The sequence below is a fragment of the Oryx dammah genome, unplaced genomic scaffold, assembly GCF_014754425.2.
Source record: "Oryx dammah isolate SB20612 unplaced genomic scaffold, SCBI_Odam_1.1 HiC_scaffold_13, whole genome shotgun sequence".
Taxonomy (NCBI): domain Eukaryota; kingdom Metazoa; phylum Chordata; class Mammalia; order Artiodactyla; family Bovidae; genus Oryx; species Oryx dammah.
Genome location: NW_024070197.1, coordinates 41,416,455 through 41,436,445, shown reverse-complemented (window position 1 = coordinate 41,436,445; position 19,991 = coordinate 41,416,455). Strand labels below are relative to the sequence as shown.

At 44.5% G+C, this 19,991-nt stretch overlaps 1 protein-coding gene and 1 long non-coding RNA gene across 4 annotated transcripts; one reads left to right on the top strand and one right to left on the bottom strand.

The window, feature by feature from the left end:
- Positions 1-814: 814 nt before the first annotated feature.
- LOC120873220 lies at positions 815-12,961 on the bottom strand. 3 transcript variants are annotated; one of them, XR_005723411.1, is made up of 5 exons: positions 12,619-12,961; positions 10,245-10,293; positions 8,894-9,011; positions 7,435-7,500; positions 815-2,857 (listed from the first exon to the last, which is right to left on the bottom strand). It is a non-coding gene; the product is annotated as an uncharacterized LOC120873220 (long non-coding RNA). The 3 variants fall into 3 exon arrangements; XR_005723410.1 differs by lacking the exon at positions 10,245-10,293 and having other exon boundaries at positions 12,487-12,955; XR_005723409.1 differs by lacking the exon at positions 10,245-10,293 and having other exon boundaries at positions 12,619-12,955.
- Positions 12,962-14,544: 1,583 nt separating this feature from the next.
- Positions 14,545-18,277, top strand: IRX5 (iroquois homeobox 5). The gene is given in 4 exon segments (XM_040254021.1): positions 14,545-15,239; positions 16,303-16,708; positions 16,858-16,994; positions 16,996-18,277. Coding segments are annotated over 4 exon segments (1,452 nt in total). The 5' UTR covers positions 14,545-14,990; the 3' UTR covers positions 17,656-18,277.
- Positions 18,278-19,991: the final 1,714 nt, after the last annotated feature.

Here is a 19,991-nt window from a genome sequence, read left to right as displayed (position 1 = left end):
CCACAATATCTTTTGTCCAGGTCATTTTTAAGGGCAAGGGCTATTTTATTGTCTTATATCATTTATATCACTGTGGTCATGGCCATAATGGGTTAAAGATGAAGTTGTATTTAGAAGCACTGCAAGACTGGGGTCTGCTCGGCCTAAGGTGAGGTCCCTAAGGCCTCACTCGAAAAAATTAAAGATTTATAATATTGACTTTTGTTAGAAGGATTATTGTAACCCCTTAATGACATCCAAAGTTTTCTAAAAAGAAATGGAGCAACATCTTCATTAAGAGTGCTAAAGTCAATATATATGGTAGAAAATCAAAATAAAATTATCTTTGAAAATTCTTTCAGTGGGTTTCTCCCAAAATATAGCATAGATGGTTTTGTATGTGCCTCATTACGTCTCAGTAAGTATACCAGCATAATTTCTACCAGAGTTGGAAACAAAGCCATTCTTCCACTAAGCATCGCATAAAGTAGCTGCATTTTAGGGGCCAGGTACTAGAAAAGATGGCTTTCCTAGGTGGCTTAGTGGTAAAATACCCACCTGCCAATGCAGGAGACTCAGAAGACACAGGTTTGATTTCTGGGTCAGGAAGATCCCCTGGAAAAGGAAATGGCAGCTCACTCCAGTATTCTTGCCTAGAAAATCCCATAGACCAAGGAGCCCGGCAGGCTATAATCCACAGGGTTGCAAGAGTTGGACACAACTGAGCATGCCTGCACTAGAAAAGATACTTTTTGTTTTTCATTTCCTTCTTTTTCTTCCTACATGCATATAGTTGAATTAGATGGACATGAAATGCAACACAGCTGAACATAAATTATAAATATAATGAATTTATTCTACAAATAAAATCTGCAGGCAACATGGTAGTTAAAGTCTACAAATTGAAAAACTATTACAATATACCCTTGAATGTCAAGTCTCTATTAACACTCAGAAAATTTCCCCAAGTAACCTGTCAGCTTTGCAGCACTTTTCTATAGTGTATGTCTACCTTTATTCTTTTACATAGAAATTGCTTACCCTCCCCCCCCGCAAAAAGTCAGTTTTTTCTCAAAAGTATTTCTCTAGAAATAAGAACAAAATCTAGTTTGTGGAAAAATGGTTTTTTTATATCTAGCTACAAGTTATTTAAAATAGTCTGTATGTTTTGAAATCATAGACAAATCCAGTTAAAGCAAAAATACCACAAAAATGTAGATGTTCTCTTTGTCTCCCCTTCCATACACACAAAATCAATTCTAGTCTTAAAAAGATTCTATGTAATTATAATATGACCCACAATCACACTCCTGGGCATTTATCCCAGGAAAATGAAAACTTATGTTCACATAAAAATCTGTACATGCATGTTTACAGCAGTTTTATTCATAATGGGGAAAAACCAGAAACAAAACTGAAGTCTCAACTGGTACAATGGTTAAACAAACTGTGGGGCAACCATACCATGGGATATTACCCAACCATAAAAAGAACAGAATATTGATACATCCAAGTTGAATCTCCAGAAAATTGTGCTGAGAGAGAAAAGTCAGTCCCAAGAGGTTATATACTATGTGATTCCATTTATAGAACATCCTTGAAAAGAAAAAACAACTATAGGAAAGGAGAACAGCCCAGTGATGCTGAAGGAAGAGCAGCAGGAGAGAAGCATGTATGACTATAGAAGGACAGGGTGGGGAGTCCTTCTGGGGATGGAAGTTCTGTGTCTGGGCTGTGATGATGCCAGGGTCCAGGCTGTGATACTTTCCCTCCTGAGGGGAAACTTACTAACTAAAGATACAGAGGACCTCTCCATTATTTAGTAAAGCTGCATGTGAAATCTGTAATTATCTCAAAATATAAAGTTTAATTAAAAATAAAAAATATTCTAGCCTAAAAAATTTACTTTGCTGTATGGAGATCTGCGCTTAAGAATTGATCATAGCATTTTGTGAAAACTATAGAAGTGGATGAAGTACAAACTGTGTCACGTACAAAACAGTCACTCACCACTACTTCTTTGGGTGTCAGTACATCTGTGCATCTCTCCAGTCCCCTCACTAAGGGCTACCTCTGGTCAGACATACCCCTTGACAGTGTTCACACCACCGAAGCCAGAGGCCTGCCTGCCACAGAGGAATCCTTCCGTGTTCCTTCAGCCACCACAAAGGCCACAACAAGGAATTTCCCGATGACAAGGCAACCCCTCATTATTCAGTCTGCCCAAATATAAGAACTCTGTGGAAGACTGGATGTCAACCTTTATAGAAACCAAATACTCAAACACATAAAAAATGCTCTGCCAGTTGAGATGATTTTTCCCTCATACCTGAGTTGAGCTAACAGATGTTTTTAAAAGAAAATGTTCCATTCCAGAGGGACTACTATAGAGAATTAAAATTATATATATGGATACCTTTTAAGTCTTTCTTCTTCCATAAATATAATAGGGTCACATTAGAAAGTGATTTTAAACCTATTCTAATGATATCAGATTGTCAGAAGAATTGCTATAATGGAGAAAGTGACTTTTCTCAGGGGGGAACCCTCTTTTTCAGGTATAAACATTCATTCAGTTCAATAAAGTAATTTTAGAAAAAAAAGTCAACATATAAAATTGATTTTATTTTTTCTATACTTTGATTAAAACAGCATTCAGTAACACACTATAATGCTAAGCATTTCAAATAAAACTGGTGATCAAGAAGGGCATAACCTCCTTCTGCATGACAACTGTGGATTTTAATTGGAAAAATCCTGTAATCTATAAATAAGAATATCCAAAACATATTTAAACCACTTGAGCACTTGATTTTTCCATGTCCTTTGCATCTAGATTGAACAGACCACAGGAAATTTCAAAGACTGATTGCTGAATCTAAAAGAAAAAACAAAAAAATCTATTTAGTTGTCATGATCACTGTCACCATCAGCCCCTAATATCTTCTTATACTTCACCAACCTCACTTAATTTTGCCCAGCTGCTTTATGCTTGGGAGAAAGACAAATCACTAATCAATCATGTACACTAATTAAAAATGCTACCTTTTGGAGGCATTGTAATACCTTAGTAATAGGGGTGAGGATCTCCTCTAACTGCTTACTTTTAAACATTTTTGATAACACATGAGCCAGGATACAGTGAACATTTGCAAACGCTTAATGCTAGAGTCTACATAAAATATCAAATTGCTCCCCCAACCCCGAAAAGTGGCGGTACAATTCTGCAACTGGTTGAGGTCACATGGAAAATAGAATTATATGCTAATTTGTTCCTATATTAAGTTATCATAGAAGGTCAGACCAAACAGAGTAAAATGAATTCTGGAAAAAAATTAACTAAGTAGATTGGTATGTACCGTATCAAAGTAAACTGTTTATCTTAATAGATACAAATGCAAGAAAGGTTTTTCAAACGGGGGTATTTTCTCCTTTTCGAAAAAAATAAATGTTTTAACCAACCCCAGGCAATGACTTGCATGATTTAAAAACACTTTACCTAAATAATTTTTCCCTAAAGGAGAACAAGGGCAGGATATTTTTTTTTCAAGGGGAGAGAAGAAATGGAAAAGGGCAGAGTATCCAAAAGAGAATAATTTCCCCAGAAAAAGCTTTATCTATGTACTTATTAAATTTTACTCACATAAATAGTTCTGCACATGTATTATAAAATGAATAGCCAGGTTTAAACTACATGATGGGGTCAGGGGGTGCTTACCATATACATTTATTATTTTATTCCAAAATAAACTAAACAACAATATAGATGTTTTCCTTAACACAGATTTGTCTCATGAAAATATGCTTTATTTTTTTAATTACTGAGAACGATCTATATTTTTTTTTCCTGGAGGGTATATTCTGTAGATAAGCCTTATCCATAAGTAAGTTCTCATATCTAAGATCTAAGATATGAGATCAACTTAGAAAACTATAAACCAAATTAATGGTTGAAGAATTTGGGCTATCAGTTTCACATATGATGATGGTGCAGGCTTTATATTTCTATTTTCAAAGGTCCTTTATAGAAAAAGGGAAATAATTTGGAGGAGAGGATAATGGATAACTAAAATCTTACAGCATTTGAAACCAAGGGACCAGTATTTTATAAAGTATCCAGTTTATTGCAGGACCCAACTAGGATGAATAACAGAAATCATCTGTCTCACACCCTCAGGCAAATTCCTGGGGAAAAAAACCCAAAATGATAATTTTTGTTCTAGAGTCTATCCTATTTTCCATGAAAAGATCTGTTTGTATTTTTCATTTTATTGAAACATTTCCAAAGCAGTGCTGCAAAAGAACTAACAGTCACAAAGAGTCACCTGAATTTTCTTTAAATCAAAACTCATTTTTAATTTCTAAAGGGACTTTACCTACTGCTTTCAATAAAATTTCATTACTATTAGTTATCATAAAATATGTTAGGTTTCCATGGAATACCAGTTTAGGCATAAGATCTTCAGGCTCCTCGATGAACTATAAAACAAAGCTATATACTACTTTACTATCATTCTTGTTTGAAGGACCTTATATTTTAGGGTCTTGATCCACTAAAAAGTTGAGAATTACATTTGGAAAGGAAGGGAAAGTCTAACAAAAATGGAAACATGCACTGCTGCCTAAAATATCAGGACTTAAGTAAATTAATCTTCATTCCCAGTGAAAGCAATCTGATGTCCAGGGACTGGGAATTATTCTACCATAAAATACAGCACATTAAATACTACAATAGACCCATTTGAAATGTCTTAACATAATTATTATGTCATCTACAAATGAGTGGATATAAACTTATATATTAATATTCAATACCACAGGTTTTAATGCAAAAGATGCTGAAATGGTAAATATATTAAGTTGGTTAAAGGTAACAGCAAGTAAATCAGTATCTATTCTATGACTAAAAGTAAGACTCCAAATAAGATTTGAAAAAGAATCGATAAAAGCAAGGGCAGATTATTTGGACTCTGGTTATCACAAATAACACTATCATTCTGATGGTTTGCATATAAAACTCCTTATCTCCACTAGCTAGCTGAAAAGAATGAAAAGCTTACTACAACCAGCTAAAAAGAAAGTCTTTACCATGCTCCTTGAAAAAGCTCATTTTCACATTACTCAGGCTTCATTATGCTAAATCAATATTCGTTTAGTCACTGGGGTTATTGACATATTTTAAAATAAAAGTATACCCTTCAGCTACTGCACTCATTACAGGTAATTTGTCTTGTCAGAGAGCAGGGAATATTATCCTAGTCTTTCAGGGGCTGACAGCCCATGGAAATACCTCCCCATGGTTACAACTGTAAATAATTTTAAGGTAAAATATTGAAAAATCAATGACTGTTTCCTGCAATCTGTCACAAACAAATCAATCATAATCTGTACTGCCAGAGAGTATGATTTGAAGGAGATGGGAGCAGATGTAATTCTTGGCTGGAATCTCTCATTTCAAAATCACTTCACATAATGGTGTCATCATTTAAACACTTAACAGTCAGCGCAACTGCCACTGTAACATCTCGTTGGACAAAACCACAAGGAGGAGGAGGAGAAAATGCTATCACTATTATGTTAACAAACATTTAATTTAAATGGTTGCTGCATTAGGAAATTTCAGCTGAAAACAGTTTTACCTGCCCCCTTTCACAGTTTTAAATTAATCAAGGCTGATTTTCTGTGTACTAATGTTTAATAAATTAGTCCATGACTAAAGCATGTATTTCTTTTACTTGAAAAGTCCATTATAGAGAACAAAATTTGGAATTAATAAATAAAACATCTGGATTTTAGAATAATCCATAATTCTATCTATATCTCAAAGACAAAAAAATAGTGTCATAGATGTCAAGATTATACTTTTAAAGTAGGTTTAATGGTCTCAGTTGCCCAGATATTAAATTTTATATTTTCCTTCTATTAATAAATATTACATTTCAACTTTGTAATACTGAAGCACAATTTAGAATGACGAGCAAGACTTAGTCAATTCAAAAATACCCTTGTATTCCATACACAAGCTATACCATAGATTGATATTTTAAAAGCTGGAGTAATAACCCAAGTAATACGAAGTGTAAAAGTTGGTCAAGGTCATAATATTGAATTGTTCTGCAAATGTAAACTGCCTTCCAAGTAACCACTTTTGGATAATTTTTTTCCAGGCCACATGTTAACAGCTCTTCAGCTGCTTCCAACCTCTACCTAGGACAGAATAAAAGAATCAGAGATTGGTATGCTTCTTCTTCCTATTGTATTAACCAAAAATGTCATTTGATTTAAAGATTACAGAGTCTTCTTCTTGAAGTTTTTTGTTTTTAACTCAATACTAGCTCTTTAATAGAAGAAACTGGTTTTAGCTACTACTACTGTTGCTTACCCATTTCCCAATTATATAATTAGACATCATAAAGTCCTTCATTATTCCATTAACATCCTTCTATAGCTATAGTTTGGGGAGTAGATATTTTTGATGACTAGAAAAGTATATCATTTTTCTTAAAAAGGAAAAAAAATTACATAAACACCATTACACAATTTAAGCCTTTATAAACATTCTTCAAAATAGAATGACTGAATGACAGACTGATATTTTATAAAAGGATTTGACTCTGTTTTTAATTTAACTTGCATAGTCAAGGCAGCAGCATAGCCTGAAAAGATGGAAGCTTTTCTTTTTGATACAAATTTTCTCATTTTTTATTCTTGTTCAAGAATCTTAGATTCACTCTTGGACACCAACATTAGGTTTTTGAAACTGAAAAAGCATGTGGAGAAATGCTCAAAGATCTCATCCAGAATAAAACAGAGTCCTCCATTCCATGTGAATCCCTGCAACAGCTGCAAAGAGAGCAGCAAGCCAACCTAGTGAGAGGAAAGGGAAAGTATTACCCACAGCCCAGGATTACACAAAAAATGGAAAGGGACCTAAAGCTGACAACTAGGGAAGGAACCCGAGTGGCGCAGCTCCCGGCCTCCCGTGCGCTACAGCAGCCCCGGCTGGGCCTGGAGAGCTCCTTGGCAGAGCTCTGGAACCAGTTGTCAACCAGCGAGTCTCCCACTCTGGGCTGGGTGGTGGCTGACAGTAAACTGCCCTGCAGACAGTGTGTTCCCCTAGCGAAGGTAACAAAGCCAGGGAGGTAAATGAGGACAGCTAAGCAACTGCTCAATGTGTGCACATCAACCACACACTAAAATGACACCTACTGGGATGGGGTAGGCCACCATCGCAGATCTAATTCTCAGAAAGAAGCTATTTTAAGGGTGCTGAGTAGGCCTAGCTGAGATTTCTCAGCCCTCCCAACACAGCAGCTCAAAAACTCAGCAGAGAAAAATCAGATTGTTTCCATACCCCAAATTTAAAGAAACTGCTGCCTCCTAGATAAAGTTCTTATATGTAATAAAGGCACAGGATTACAGAGAAAAGTATTCTCTTAAAAGAGATAATATTACCTCCCTATCTTCAGAATCTCCTCCTTCCAAAAGCCAGTACAGTGGCTCCATTATGGACTGTAGATTCTTAAAGAGAAAAACAGCAAGCGTTAGCTTCATCTTTCCTACCACTTCCTTCCTTCATTGAATTACAATTTAATTACCTATACTTGAATTGATTTTATTCCTGAAGGATATATTTCTCAAAAAGCATACCCTAACCATTTCCACCAGAGAATATTTAGTATAACCTTCTCAGTTAATCAACTATAATCTATTATTGTTGGAAAGGACATGCTTTCTTCATCTTTTCAAGAGTAGGGAACTCCCTTCCACAGACCTATTTTATATAAAATGAGAATTAGTTTTAATATATTTGAATACCATTAATATATAAATAATGCTATAATCTTAATAAATTTTGTCAAATAACAGATATAAAATCCAACCAATTTACCTGTATGTTTAGATTTTCCTATATTCATTCTTAGGAAGGAAAAAATAAATCTAATCCTCTGTCTTTTAAATCCAACAAGTTTATAAGTGGTTAAAAAAAAAAAAAAACTAAGCTTTAAGACAAACAAACAGGGAATCAGATTGTTTACTGTATAACATTTTCTTTGTATCTGTGTTGTTTCCTAAGTCATTATAATACTTCAGCTCTTGGTCATACATGAAGACCTATAAGGCTCAGTCAGTTATACAAGAACATAAAGGTGCTATTTAAAAGCAATTAGATATGACTTCATTTAATATTGAGAATCACTTTAATGTCTTTGAAAGTATTCACAGAGAAGCACTGATTCTATAGCAGACTGTACTCGAGGTGCCTTCTGTAGAATTAGCTTTCTTTCTTTTTTGGTCCTCCAACCATCTTTTTTACTTAAGAAAATATTCTCTATCACTGAATCCTGTACTTTGCTCTCCCCACTAGACAACACAAATATTCTGCATGATTTTTTTTTTCTTATAGCTTTTCTCATCTGCTTATGTTCAGCAGCCCCTATTCTGATGAGAAGGGACAAGTTTTGTGCACACCTGTATGTTCTTTGTCATTAAGAGAGTTTAGTACCTATGACTAGAGCTGATACTCCCATTATATTTACTCTAAAAAGAATTGGGGTAATGAAAATAATAAAAAGCTGTAATTTGATATAAATATTTCCTTCAAATAATAATTCTCTCTTTATAACACATCATAACCTTAGTCTTGATTTTTATGAAAAGCACTGAGGTCATAAATTTCACTATCCAAAGATACCATTAAAAAATAAATCATTAAGTATATTTCCATGAAGCAAAATGTTCCTACTTATTAATTCATTGGTAAAATTGTAATAAAGGCCTCAAGTGACATTCTTTGCATTCTGTACTGAGACTGTCCCTATTACCAATATAAATACTTTGGTAAAACAAACGCTGGTGCTATTTTGGGTTTACTCCCAAATATACAAGCAAAACTGTGCAGACACTCACTTACAGATAAGCGTGGGGATGCTCAAGGACAGATTTCAGTCAACACTTGGAGGAACCCCATAGTTCAGAAGTGAACTTAGCTGAAAACATCCAAACGTATATGGAAGCATCATACTCATAACCTGCACAGAAAATAAAAATGATTCTGTTTAAGGAAATATAGAAGTCTGGTTAAATACTTGAGATATTAGATATGAATATCTAATCTAATTTTCCCCAAGGTATCACTTTACATTACTGCAAATAAACAAGTAAAGACTGTATCAAGGTGTGGAATATCATTAACCCGAGAAAAGGTTGGAAAAATGGATTACATAAAAGATAACTGTAGGAGAAAATTATATTCTCTTCTCCTGAACAAATGTTAAGGGCATCCTCACTAATAAAGATTTAAACTTTAACTACATTTGTATATACTGGTTTTCAATTTTGAAGCATCTAAGTTAATTTACCACGATAAATTGGTACTTAGGTATACTCCAGCTATAAAAATACTACAGATTGATGAAGAAGTTAAGTCATGAGTACCACACTCCAGAGTAGTGCTATGAAAGCAAACCAGAGTCATTATTGAACAAAAATAATAATAATTCCAAGCTTTTACATCTGTTCAGAGTTGTACCAGCTGCTATTCTATTAAGGACAATTATTCTCTATAAAAACAGCTAACAGTTATACCCAAAAGATGTTAAAACTACAGGAGTCCACATAATGTAGACACTGAAGGGAAATATGTAAAGATATTGAGGTACTACCACACAAAACAGGCTCTGCTATCTCAGAGTTAAAACGTTATTCCAAAATACAATACTGTTTTCATAATCTATTTTAAAAAACATGTTTAATTCACTCAGGATCACATGATCTCATTTACTTGCACATTATCAACTGAAAAACACTGACAATTTCCCCAAGATTTCTATACTGTAAAAATATATAACTATATATTAATACATTAATAATTACTTGGTATTATTTATTGAAGCAGATGACAGGTAATTAGCTCATATTCCGATTTCATTTCTTTTAACGTATCATACTTGAAAATAATAGATGGATAATAACACTGGGATGCTGATACTGGCTGCCAGAAAAAAAAATTTTCATGGGGGATCTGGGAGATAACTAAAGCAATTATCTCAAAAGTAATGCTCTTGTTTTGTTTCAGCAAACAAGTCTAAATAAATCATTCTTTGATTTTAGTTTCCCATATAATGACAGGCAGCTAATTATCCCTGGAGTCACAAATAAGCTGTGACTCTATACCTGGCCTCTCCGATCATAATGCCTATGGCCTCCTCCACTTTCATTTCCTTTTTCTACAATGAGTTTTAATATTAAAGAAAAACACTCACACATCTTACATACACATTGATGGACAGCTGGCTTCCAGGAAATCATGAGCTACAAAAAGAGGGGGGAAATCTTAATGCAATACTTATGTTGAAGGGTATTAGGTGCTGGGTAAGCCAAGAGGTAATATAATCAACAGCATCCGTCTTGCTATTGTTTTGGCATTCAGAGATTTGAAGTAAAGGACAGTAATATTATTTTAGTGGTCATCCAGGTTATGATTCAGATCCTTAAACTAATAAGAGTCTAAATGCACTATTTTCACTTGCTCATCAATTCGAATTTACAGAAACACATTTTGGAAGAAATAAAACAGTTTTCTTCTGTGTCTGGAAGTAAAACAAGGCATTCCATAAACAATGTAGCTAAGTACTTGAGAAGAAAAAAGAAAATGTTTTAGATCATGAAAACATCTTAAGAGACTTTTCAAAAAAAAAAAAAAAACCACAACAACAAAGAAGGGACATAAATTTCTTATATATTTACTTTTTCATTACATTCCTGTTTCTGCACATTAAGCATGTCTTCCTCTACATATTTTTTTCTGAATACTAATAAACGTTTGCTTAATAACATACTAGGCTATTCATGCTTTCCTTTCTAAATCAGAAACCATTATTCCACAAAGATGGAGCACAAAGAAAGCCGACAGAGGCATTGCCAAAAAAGCCACAAGTAGTATCAATACATGCCAGAACACTTAACATTGAACTATCATTTCTCTCAAACTTCTGCTGCCAAAGTGCTCACAAAATCTGGAACTCAAAGACAGATTTCTAGTGCAATTAAATTCTCCAGAAGCAAAACTGTACAAAAATATGCTGCCCTGCTTATGTCACCATTTTATAGGCAACATTTTCTCAGGATCTTAATTAAGATAACGATGCACACCTGTGTCAACATTCTCTGGCAAGACAGCCTTATCAATCATAATCCTTTAAGTACACTCCAAAACAGCAAAGCGATATGACAGAAACAATCTGTTGCCTTTCCTAGCCTGTGTTGTGTCTCTCCCACAAGAATGATGAGATCTTTTAAAATACAGCAGATCTACTTTTATAAGTCTTTAAAGTTTTTACTGTAAACAGTTATTACACTAAATAAACAGGAATAACCTCTTTTGCACTCGATTTAAACAATGACAACTGTGCAGCCAAAACTCTAGGAGCAAGCTCCACACCATGTCTTAGCAATACGATTGTGTCTGTTATTTTAAAGCTCTAAATTTTAAGAGTAATGCGTAACAGGATCCGTGCAGACATGACAAACCAATAAACCCTTAGGAAGTTTTAAAATTAGAATGTTTTAAAGTCTTTCATTAAGATCAAGGCATGCCTAGCCCTAACCTAAGTGCAAATGTTCAGAAAGATACAAAAGCACTAGTAAGCGGAAAAGAAAAAGAATCGTCTTGGTAACCTGGAACCAGAGGGAGTTCGTTCCCCCCTGCCGGGGGCGGCGCGCCGCGGGGGGGCGGAGAAAGCTTCAGTGACAGGAGATGAGTTAAACTACTGCTAAAAGTAAGCAGGCTCCCAAACTGGAAAGCTGATGAATAAAGGGGGGAAAGGAGGGAGGAGAGAGAAAGGAACGCATCCAAGGCTAAAAGTTAAAACCTCGGGTTTACCAGCAAAAACGGAAGGCTTTCACATGAAAACGGAGAAAACCCGCCAGATGCTATCTGAATCCCGCCTGCCTGCTAATGATCAGCTCTTCCCTCTAGCATATTAACACGAGTCTATCTCAGACGCCGGGCGGCGGTGGCCAGCGGAGCAGCAGAGCCATCAGTGTGCAAATAAAGCAGAAAATAGAGACATCCTTAAGAAATGAGTCTCAAATTTGACGCAGAGCGGAGGTGACAACCACAGCAACAGAACCATAAATTCTAAATGCTTCAATATCTTTCAGGATTCTCTCCAAGTCCTTGACACCAAAAAGAAGACAGTATTAGAAAACCGGGGGGTGCGGGGGCGGGAAGTTTGGTGTGTGTGTGCTTTGGCGGGGGGCGGGGGGGGGAGTGGGGGTTGCCCAGAGTGGCAGGATGATGTAATGAGGATGTCTGTGTTGACAGATTCAGATTCTCGGTGGCACAAACCTCCAGGGCTCCATTTCCGAGATCAGAATCCTGGACCAGAGCCGAGGGGGTGAAGTCGCCGCGCGTGGATGGAGGGGACCACGCCCACGCCCGCCCGCTGGGGGGACCGTCACACCACGCGAATCCCGCCCAACGTTCACGCGGCCCATGCCTACCGACAGCCCGGAGGGGCGCAGGGCACCACCGCGTCCATCCCGTCCACGGGCGGACGTGGACGCGGCTCGAGAGGCAGGAAGCCCGGCCGAGACGCGGAGGGTACGCGGTGGCAGGGTGGACGCGGGGCTCACCTCTCCTCCGCAGAGCGGGAGCTTGAGCCGCGGACGCTCCCTCGTGGCTGGCGCGAGCCCCCGGCGGGCGGCGCGCGCGGGCCGCTACCGACCGTTAGCGCGAGGGGCTGCGGCGGCGGCGGCGGCAGCGGGCGGAGCCGGGGGCGGGCGCTGGGGAGCTGAAGGGCCGCAAAAGCGGGAGCGACGCGAGCAGGGCGGGGACGCTCCTGGGCACTCCCCGCGATCACCCTGGCCTAGCCCGAGCCCCGGAGGACACTGCCTCTTGGCTGCCTGAGAGGCCGCCAGCGGTCGGCTCCGCGCGCGCGGGGTTGCTCAGCCTCGCCTCAGTCCCGGCCGGTACGCTGCCACCTCTGCTGGGCTATGCCCGCCACCGCCGCCGCCGGCTTCCCGTCTCCATGACAATAGGGCGCCGACGCCCCGCCCCGCCCCGCCCCCTCGGCGCCTAGACTCGGAGGGAAGCGGGCTCCCGTCGCCGAGGGGCGGAGCCTATAGAGGCCAGCGTCCAATTAGAGGCGAAGGCAGGGAGGGATGGGGCCGGGCGATTTCAGAAGTTGTAGGAGAATATCCGCCTGAGGGGCGGAGCCTGGGAGAACTGATGGGGGAGGAGTCTGCGCGCGTGCGTGAAGTCGCGCTGCAGAGAGTGCGGGTCTGGAGAGTAGGCTTGTGTGCCAGACCCGGTTGGAACTTAGGAAATAAAAGTATCTCAACTGTCAGAGTCATTGAGGGAAACTTTGTGTCTAGGTATACTTCGGCTTCCGTGTGACTGCATTATAAAAGCCACAAAGTCCCTGATCTACTGGAGTGCCCAACACTGTGCCAACCCCTGTCCTGGTTCACCAGCGCCCCTGTCTGTCCCAGAGTTCGAGAGCTTTTGTGGCTTGCGGTGGCGCTGGGTGTAGAGACAGGCAAAAGGTCTATTTTGTATTCTGTGTGGCCTTCGTGGGCAAGGGCTCGGCCTGTGACTCAGTTGTGTTTGCCTTGCCAGCGCCTCGCTGAACAAACAGTGGTTGGGTTGGTTACTCCTCCGCGGACTGTTAGCGGTGGAGCGTGGGCGGGTGCGAGCAAGTGTGCGTGCGAACTGGAAGAGGACCCGCACTCTCCACCACCGTCACCACCGGCCTGGAGGGGCGAGCTGCCGGTGATGCAAAGCCCCAAGAAAGGGGCAGCGAGCCATTGTGGCAGAGGGCGTAATGGAGTCCAGAGACTTACTCCAGTGTAGCTGCTTCTCCTCCGTCTGGCAGCTCTTGCCCACAACCTCTCTAGAGAAAGGCTCCCCCCGTAGTACTGGGTCCCCAGTGTCTCCTCCCTCGCCGTCTGGCGGGGAGTTGGTGGAAGGGAGGCTGAGCCGGAGACGTGCAGATGTCCAAGGCCTGTCTCTCGCCCACCTGCTGCTGCTGGTGGAGGATAGTCACCTCGGACTCCCAGCGCCCTGAACGCTGGCATCCATCTGGGTCTCCAGCGCTCTCTTGGGTCCTCTAACTAGGGGGAGAAACCAGGGGAGGGTGGACGGCGATCCGCTTTGGAGCCCAGCCTCCTCGCGAACAAGAAATCCGCTAACTCCGCGATTTACTGTGGCGTAGAAAAAGCAGAGCGTTCGCTGGCGCGCGGTCCGCTGCCTCGTTCCCTTTGTGCGTCGGAACGGCGGACCGGCCACCAGGGCCCGCTTGTGTCGGAACCGCCGCTCCTCCTCCCCGACTTAGCAGGGGAGGAAAGTTGGAAGAGATCGTCGCGCCTGGGATGTGATTGTCATCCTGGGGCCGGCGCTCGAGAGTCTGAGTGAAAGAGGGAGAGACCGATGAGGGGAGGGGGGGAATAAGAGGAGGGGGGAGAGGAGGGCCGCGGAGGAGAGGCGGGCGCTAGGGAGGGGCGAGGGGAGCGCCAGCGAGCGGGAGAGGGAGCCGGAGAGGAAGAGGGAGAGGACGAGGAGCGCCTGGCGGCCGGGTTGGCTGCGGCCGCCCAGAGGCTGCTGCCAGTCCTCCCACCGACTACACCCCGGGAAGGAGGAGCTTCAGGCGCGCACAAGGCGTCAGAATCCTCAATTTCCAACTTAGCATCTTGGCAGGACCTTTGCGAAGCCAAAAGCGGAGCCCCCCAGTGCAAAGAGCGAGGGGGAAAAAGAGAAAGCAACGAGGGAGGGGGGGAAAACCCTGCCGGGAGGAGCGAGGCGCGCAGAGAAGCGGGCTCGTCGGTCGCAGCCGGAGGCGCGCGGGAAGCCAGCGAGGAGGCGCCGCGGGCCGGAGCCCGGGAGCCGGGGCCCGAGGAGCAGCGGCCCGGGGCAGCCGGAGACCAGGTGCCCGGCCGCTCGCCCTCGCAGGGCGCCGCCCGGCTCGTTGGCGGCCGCGGCGCGGAGCGCCCCATGCCCGTGTGTGGCCATGTCCTACCCGCAGGGCTACTTGTACCAGCCGTCCGCCTCGCTGGCGCTCTACTCTTGCCCGGCGTACAGCACCAGCGTCATCTCGGGGCCCCGCACGGATGAGCTCGGCCGCTCGTCGTCGGGCTCCGCGTTCTCGCCCTACGCCGGCTCCACCGCCTTCACGGCGCCCTCGCCGGGCTACAACTCGCACCTCCAGTACGGTGCCGATCCCGCGGCGGCAGCCGCCGCCGCCTTCTCTTCGTACGTGGTAAGTGAGCGGGAGCCTGGGCGGGCTAGGGCAGCTGGGGCCGCGCGTGGCGGACGGGGGCTGCGGGGGACACGGGCCTCGGCTTCACCGCGGACCGTCCCGCCGAGCCTCGCGGCCCCTGCGAACTTGGGCGATTGTCTCTCTCGGCTTCGCCCGGGTTTCGGGCTCAGGAGTTGCACGAAGAGGAGAGCCGCGTCTTGCTCAGATCGCTAACTTGGCGGAAGGGGTTTTTGGGGGGAGAGGTCGCTTCAAAGAGCAACATTTGGTTCAAACGTGAGCTCTAGGCCGTCCTGCACATTTTACTCTATTTCATTTTGAGGGGTTTGGCCATTTGGCGAAAAGTAGTTCAAAAGAAATAGATCCGAAATCTGAACAGAAGCGTGCTCGGTCTGTGTAAATGTGTTTGGCCTCGCCTTTAATTAGTCCTCCAAAATGTTGCAAATCCGTAATCCTATCTTCGCAATCCGATTTGGAGGTATTAAATTTCTGAAAAGTCGGGCGAGCTGCGGTGCATCCGGGATTTTTCGGCCGGGTGCACTTTCTGGAAAAGCGCCGTGGCTTCGGTTTGGGGTAACACTTTTGGAGGGGAGGGGGTGTAGGGACAAGGCTTGGCTCTTCGTTTGCCTTTCTCTGTGGGGGAAAAAAATTCCTTGACTTCCTTTGCTTACTACCCTTGTTTCTACTGCGCAGCCACTCGGGCGCAGAGAGCAGAGTCGCCGCCGCTGCCCGGGCCTCTCTCTGGGTAGAGGGGCCTGGCCTCGGTGGCCGGATCTGCTCACGCGGGGGAGGACGTGCCCAGCCAGAGGGGGGCCTACCAGGTGCCGGGGAAGCCAGGACTGCTCCAAGAGCCTCCAAGGACTCAGGGATTGGCGGCCTCTGCTTCCTTCTAAGGAGGAAGAGGGGTTGCCCCCGGGTCTGAGCCCTCCAGCCCTACCCCAGGGGAAGCCTGAGTGCGGGCCTCGCAGCCCGAAGACCCCTGGGCGCAGAGGAAGTGTGCCTCGGTCGCCCAGGTGCCAACTGGGGACCACGGCCCACTCACGTTCTCTCTGCCCGTTCCCTGCAGGGCTCTCCCTACGACCATACACCGGGCATGGCAGGTTCTTTGGGGTACCACCCGTACGCGGCGCCCCTGGGCTCGTACCCGTACGGGGACCCCGCGTACCGGAAGAACGCCACGCGAGACGCCACCGCTACGCTCAAGGCCTGGCTCAACGAGCACCGCAAGAACCCCTACCCCACCAAGGGCGAGAAGATCATGCTGGCCATCATCACCAAGATGACCCTCACCCAGGTGTCCACCTGGTTCGCCAACGCGCGCCGGCGCCTCAAGAAGGAGAACAAGATGACGTGGACGCCACGGAACCGCAGCGAGGACGAGGAGGAGGAGGAGAACATTGATCTGGAGAAGAACGACGAGGATGAGCCCCAGAAGCCCGAGGACAAGGGCGACCCCGAGGGCCCCGAAGCAGGTTGGTGGACGCGGGAAAGGGTGTGTGGAGCCAAAGAGGGGCCTGGAGAGGGGGCGCCCAAGGCCTGGAGGTTGGGGACAGGGCTTTTTGCCTTTGCGGGTGGGGACCTGTGGCCTCCGCGCCTCTGACCGCCTGGGTTTCACCCGCAGGAGGAGCAGAGCAAAAGGCGGTTTCGGGCTGTGAACGGCTGCAGGGGCCGCCCACCCCTGCCGGCAAGGAGACCGAGGGCAGCCTCAGCGACTCGGATTTTAAGGAGCCGCCATCCGAGGGCCGCCTCGACGCGCTGCCCGGGCCCCCCCCGCGCCGGCGGGCTCTCCCCGGCCGGGCCCGCGGCAGCGCGGCTGGCCGAGGACCCAGCCCCTCATTACCCTTCCGGCGCGCCGGCTCCGGGCCCGCACCCAGCCGCGGGAGAGCTGCCCCCCGGTCCCGGAGGGTCCTCGGTCATACACTCGCCGCCACCGCCGCCGCCGCAGGCGGTGCTCGCCAAGCCCAAACTGTGGTCTCTGGCGGAGATCGCCACATCCTCGGACAAGGTCAAGGACGGGGGCGGCGGGAGCGAGGGCTCTCCGTGCCCACCGTGCCCCGGGCCCGTAGCCGGGCAAGCCCTAGGAGGCAGCCGCGCGTCGCCAGCCCCGGCGCCATCGCGCTCGCCCTCGGCGCAGTGTCCCTTCCCAGGCGGGACGGTGTTGTCCCGGCCTCTCTACTACACGGCGCCCTTCTATCCTGGCTACACGAACTATGGCTCCTTCGGACACCTTCACGGCCACCCGGGGCCCGGGCCAGGCCCCACCACGGGTCCGGGCTCGCATTTCAATGGATTAAACCAGACCGTGTTGAATCGAGCGGACGCTTTGGCTAAAGACCCGAAAATGTTGCGGAGCCAGTCCCAGCTAGACCTGTGCAAAGACTCTCCCTATGAATTGAAGAAAGGTATGTCCGACATTTAACGCGGGCTGCGTCGGTCCCGGACCTTCCTAATTTATTAAAAAAAGAAAACATGGCCTTGGCAGTTATTTTTCCATCAACATGAGAGAAAAGCAAAACTACCCCTCCTACTAAAAAGTTTATAGTACATGGAGATGGATGATATAAAAATGTAAACATCTCCACACACCCACAGAAATGTCTTAACCAACTGAAAAGAAAAATTTAAAAAAGGATTTGTATTAAATCTTATTCTGTATATTTAATGTAGCATTTTTGTATTTAAATTGATAATTCAATATCTTTGAAGTAAATTATGAAATTAAGACACCTGTACAGGCATTTAATGTTTTTTTGTAATATAAATATATACATTTGTGTTTCCCCCAAAACTGTTTCATAGTTTAAAAATACAAGTTTAATTTAATTTTTTTACACCTATTGATTTTTTCTGGGTATGAGCTAAAGTATTATTACAGAAAGGAAACAGGTTATATACTCTTAGATTTGAAAAGTAAAAGAAACTGCAGCCGCCTTTGTAAAATGCAAAATATTTAATTAAAAGAGATTTTAACATAATCAGAGCCACTCATTACTTGTTAGAAGCCTCAATAAACTGTCCATCGCCCTGGACAAAAGATGCAACCTGCAACTTTTTTTCCGAAGTGAGGAATGAAAGGTTCCACCGAACCCAGTTTGCCAGCGGGAAACCGTAATTAGGTTTCGAGCTCCAGGGAACCTGGCCCTGCCCGGAATGCAAATTTGGATCACTGATGCGGGCTGCTGTGGGGGGTGATTGGACCCTGGAGGAGGGACGAGAGAGACCCAAGTGTGTGCCCAGAAGGGAGAAGAGATGGCAAAGCCAGTTAGAGACACGCACCACCCGAGCTCCAACGCTTAACCTAATTACTTCCAATCAGTGTCGTGTTTTATGCAAAGCAATCAGCTGGTGAACTTTGCTAATGAGTTCGATTTTATGCCGGATTTAGCCCTTATTACTATTTCAAAGGTGCTCTGGGCTAATGCGGGCGGGAAGCAGTTGGGGGATGCCAAGGAGAAGGCTTTCCCAAGTCACTGTCGTCTCTACCCCTTCAAAATTGGGCATTGATCTCTTTGCTGGATTTCATTAAATTAGTAAATGTTCCATCCGCGACCGTGAGGGTGGTAGGCGGCCGGGTAGATTCCCCGCGCAGCCGCGGGGCTGGGGCCGCGGGACCAGCGAGGGGACGGTTCCCCCCTTTCACAGGTAGGTGTCACACTTGTCCTGAATTACAAGCCTGCACTTTGCAGAGTAGGAGATAGGCGAGAGAGGGGGCGGAAGTGGGGGAGGGAGCACCACAGGCGCTTGGGGGAAGGAAGGGGAGCCCCGGATGGACCAGAAGAGTCCCCCGCCCCACCCCACGGACCCCCTTTTTGGACAAGAGGCATTCAGCAGTTAAAGGACATTTGCCTAGATAATGAGGCCGTTGTGGATTTGATCAGGCTTGTCGTCACCTTAGCACGTCTCCCATCGCGGATTCAAGAGTCTCGAGTAGCTGCAAAAGTATTTATGAGGTTTTATTTTCTCCATTTAATCCCGCACATTTCATCTCAAAACGAAGTCAGGTCGGGTCTCAGTCCCAAACGAGGAAGAGAAACCGCCCTGCGCCCGAGGCCCGCTAGCACTGTCGGTGCTCCAGTCTCCATTTTGCGCTGGAGATGGAGAACCGCGGACGTGTGGAATTTCGTGGGAAATTTTCACTGGTCAGGGAAGGGGAGGCTTTAGGGCAAAAACATACGCCAGCGAGGGAAATTAATTTGCTCTATTAAACCCAAGCCTGAATATAGAGAGAATGTGTTTGCACATAACACCGGTTTAATTAGGCTAAATCAAAATGCACATATTTGCATTTCTACTCAAGACTACTTTAACCCTACTTGATTTTTTAAACACCGCCCAAACTTTCACAAGAGTTTTTACTTTAGCTACTTTTTCTTTTTCCTTTAAACCTGCAACGGGACTCTTTTAGCTTATTCGAATTTAAACAAGTTTGAAACCAGCATTGTCCAGATGTTTTGGCGAACGGCAGTCGACTTCAGAGTTTAAATTAGTGAGAAAATTCACTCAGGGAAAATGGTTTCAAACTTGGAAGTGTGAATGATTAAATATGCATGAGACGATCGTATTTTACTTTGTCCCTTTAATTATAAATGATTTTTTTTAAACAATTGAATTCCAGGGATGACTTGCCCTACCCCCCGCGCTCCAATCCCCTCCACCCACAACCGCCCCCCGCACACACAGCCCGGTTCACAATCAGCTTTTTCCCTCCCCTGTTGAATATGCAACCCCAGGAATCACCTTCTCTTCTAAAAAAGT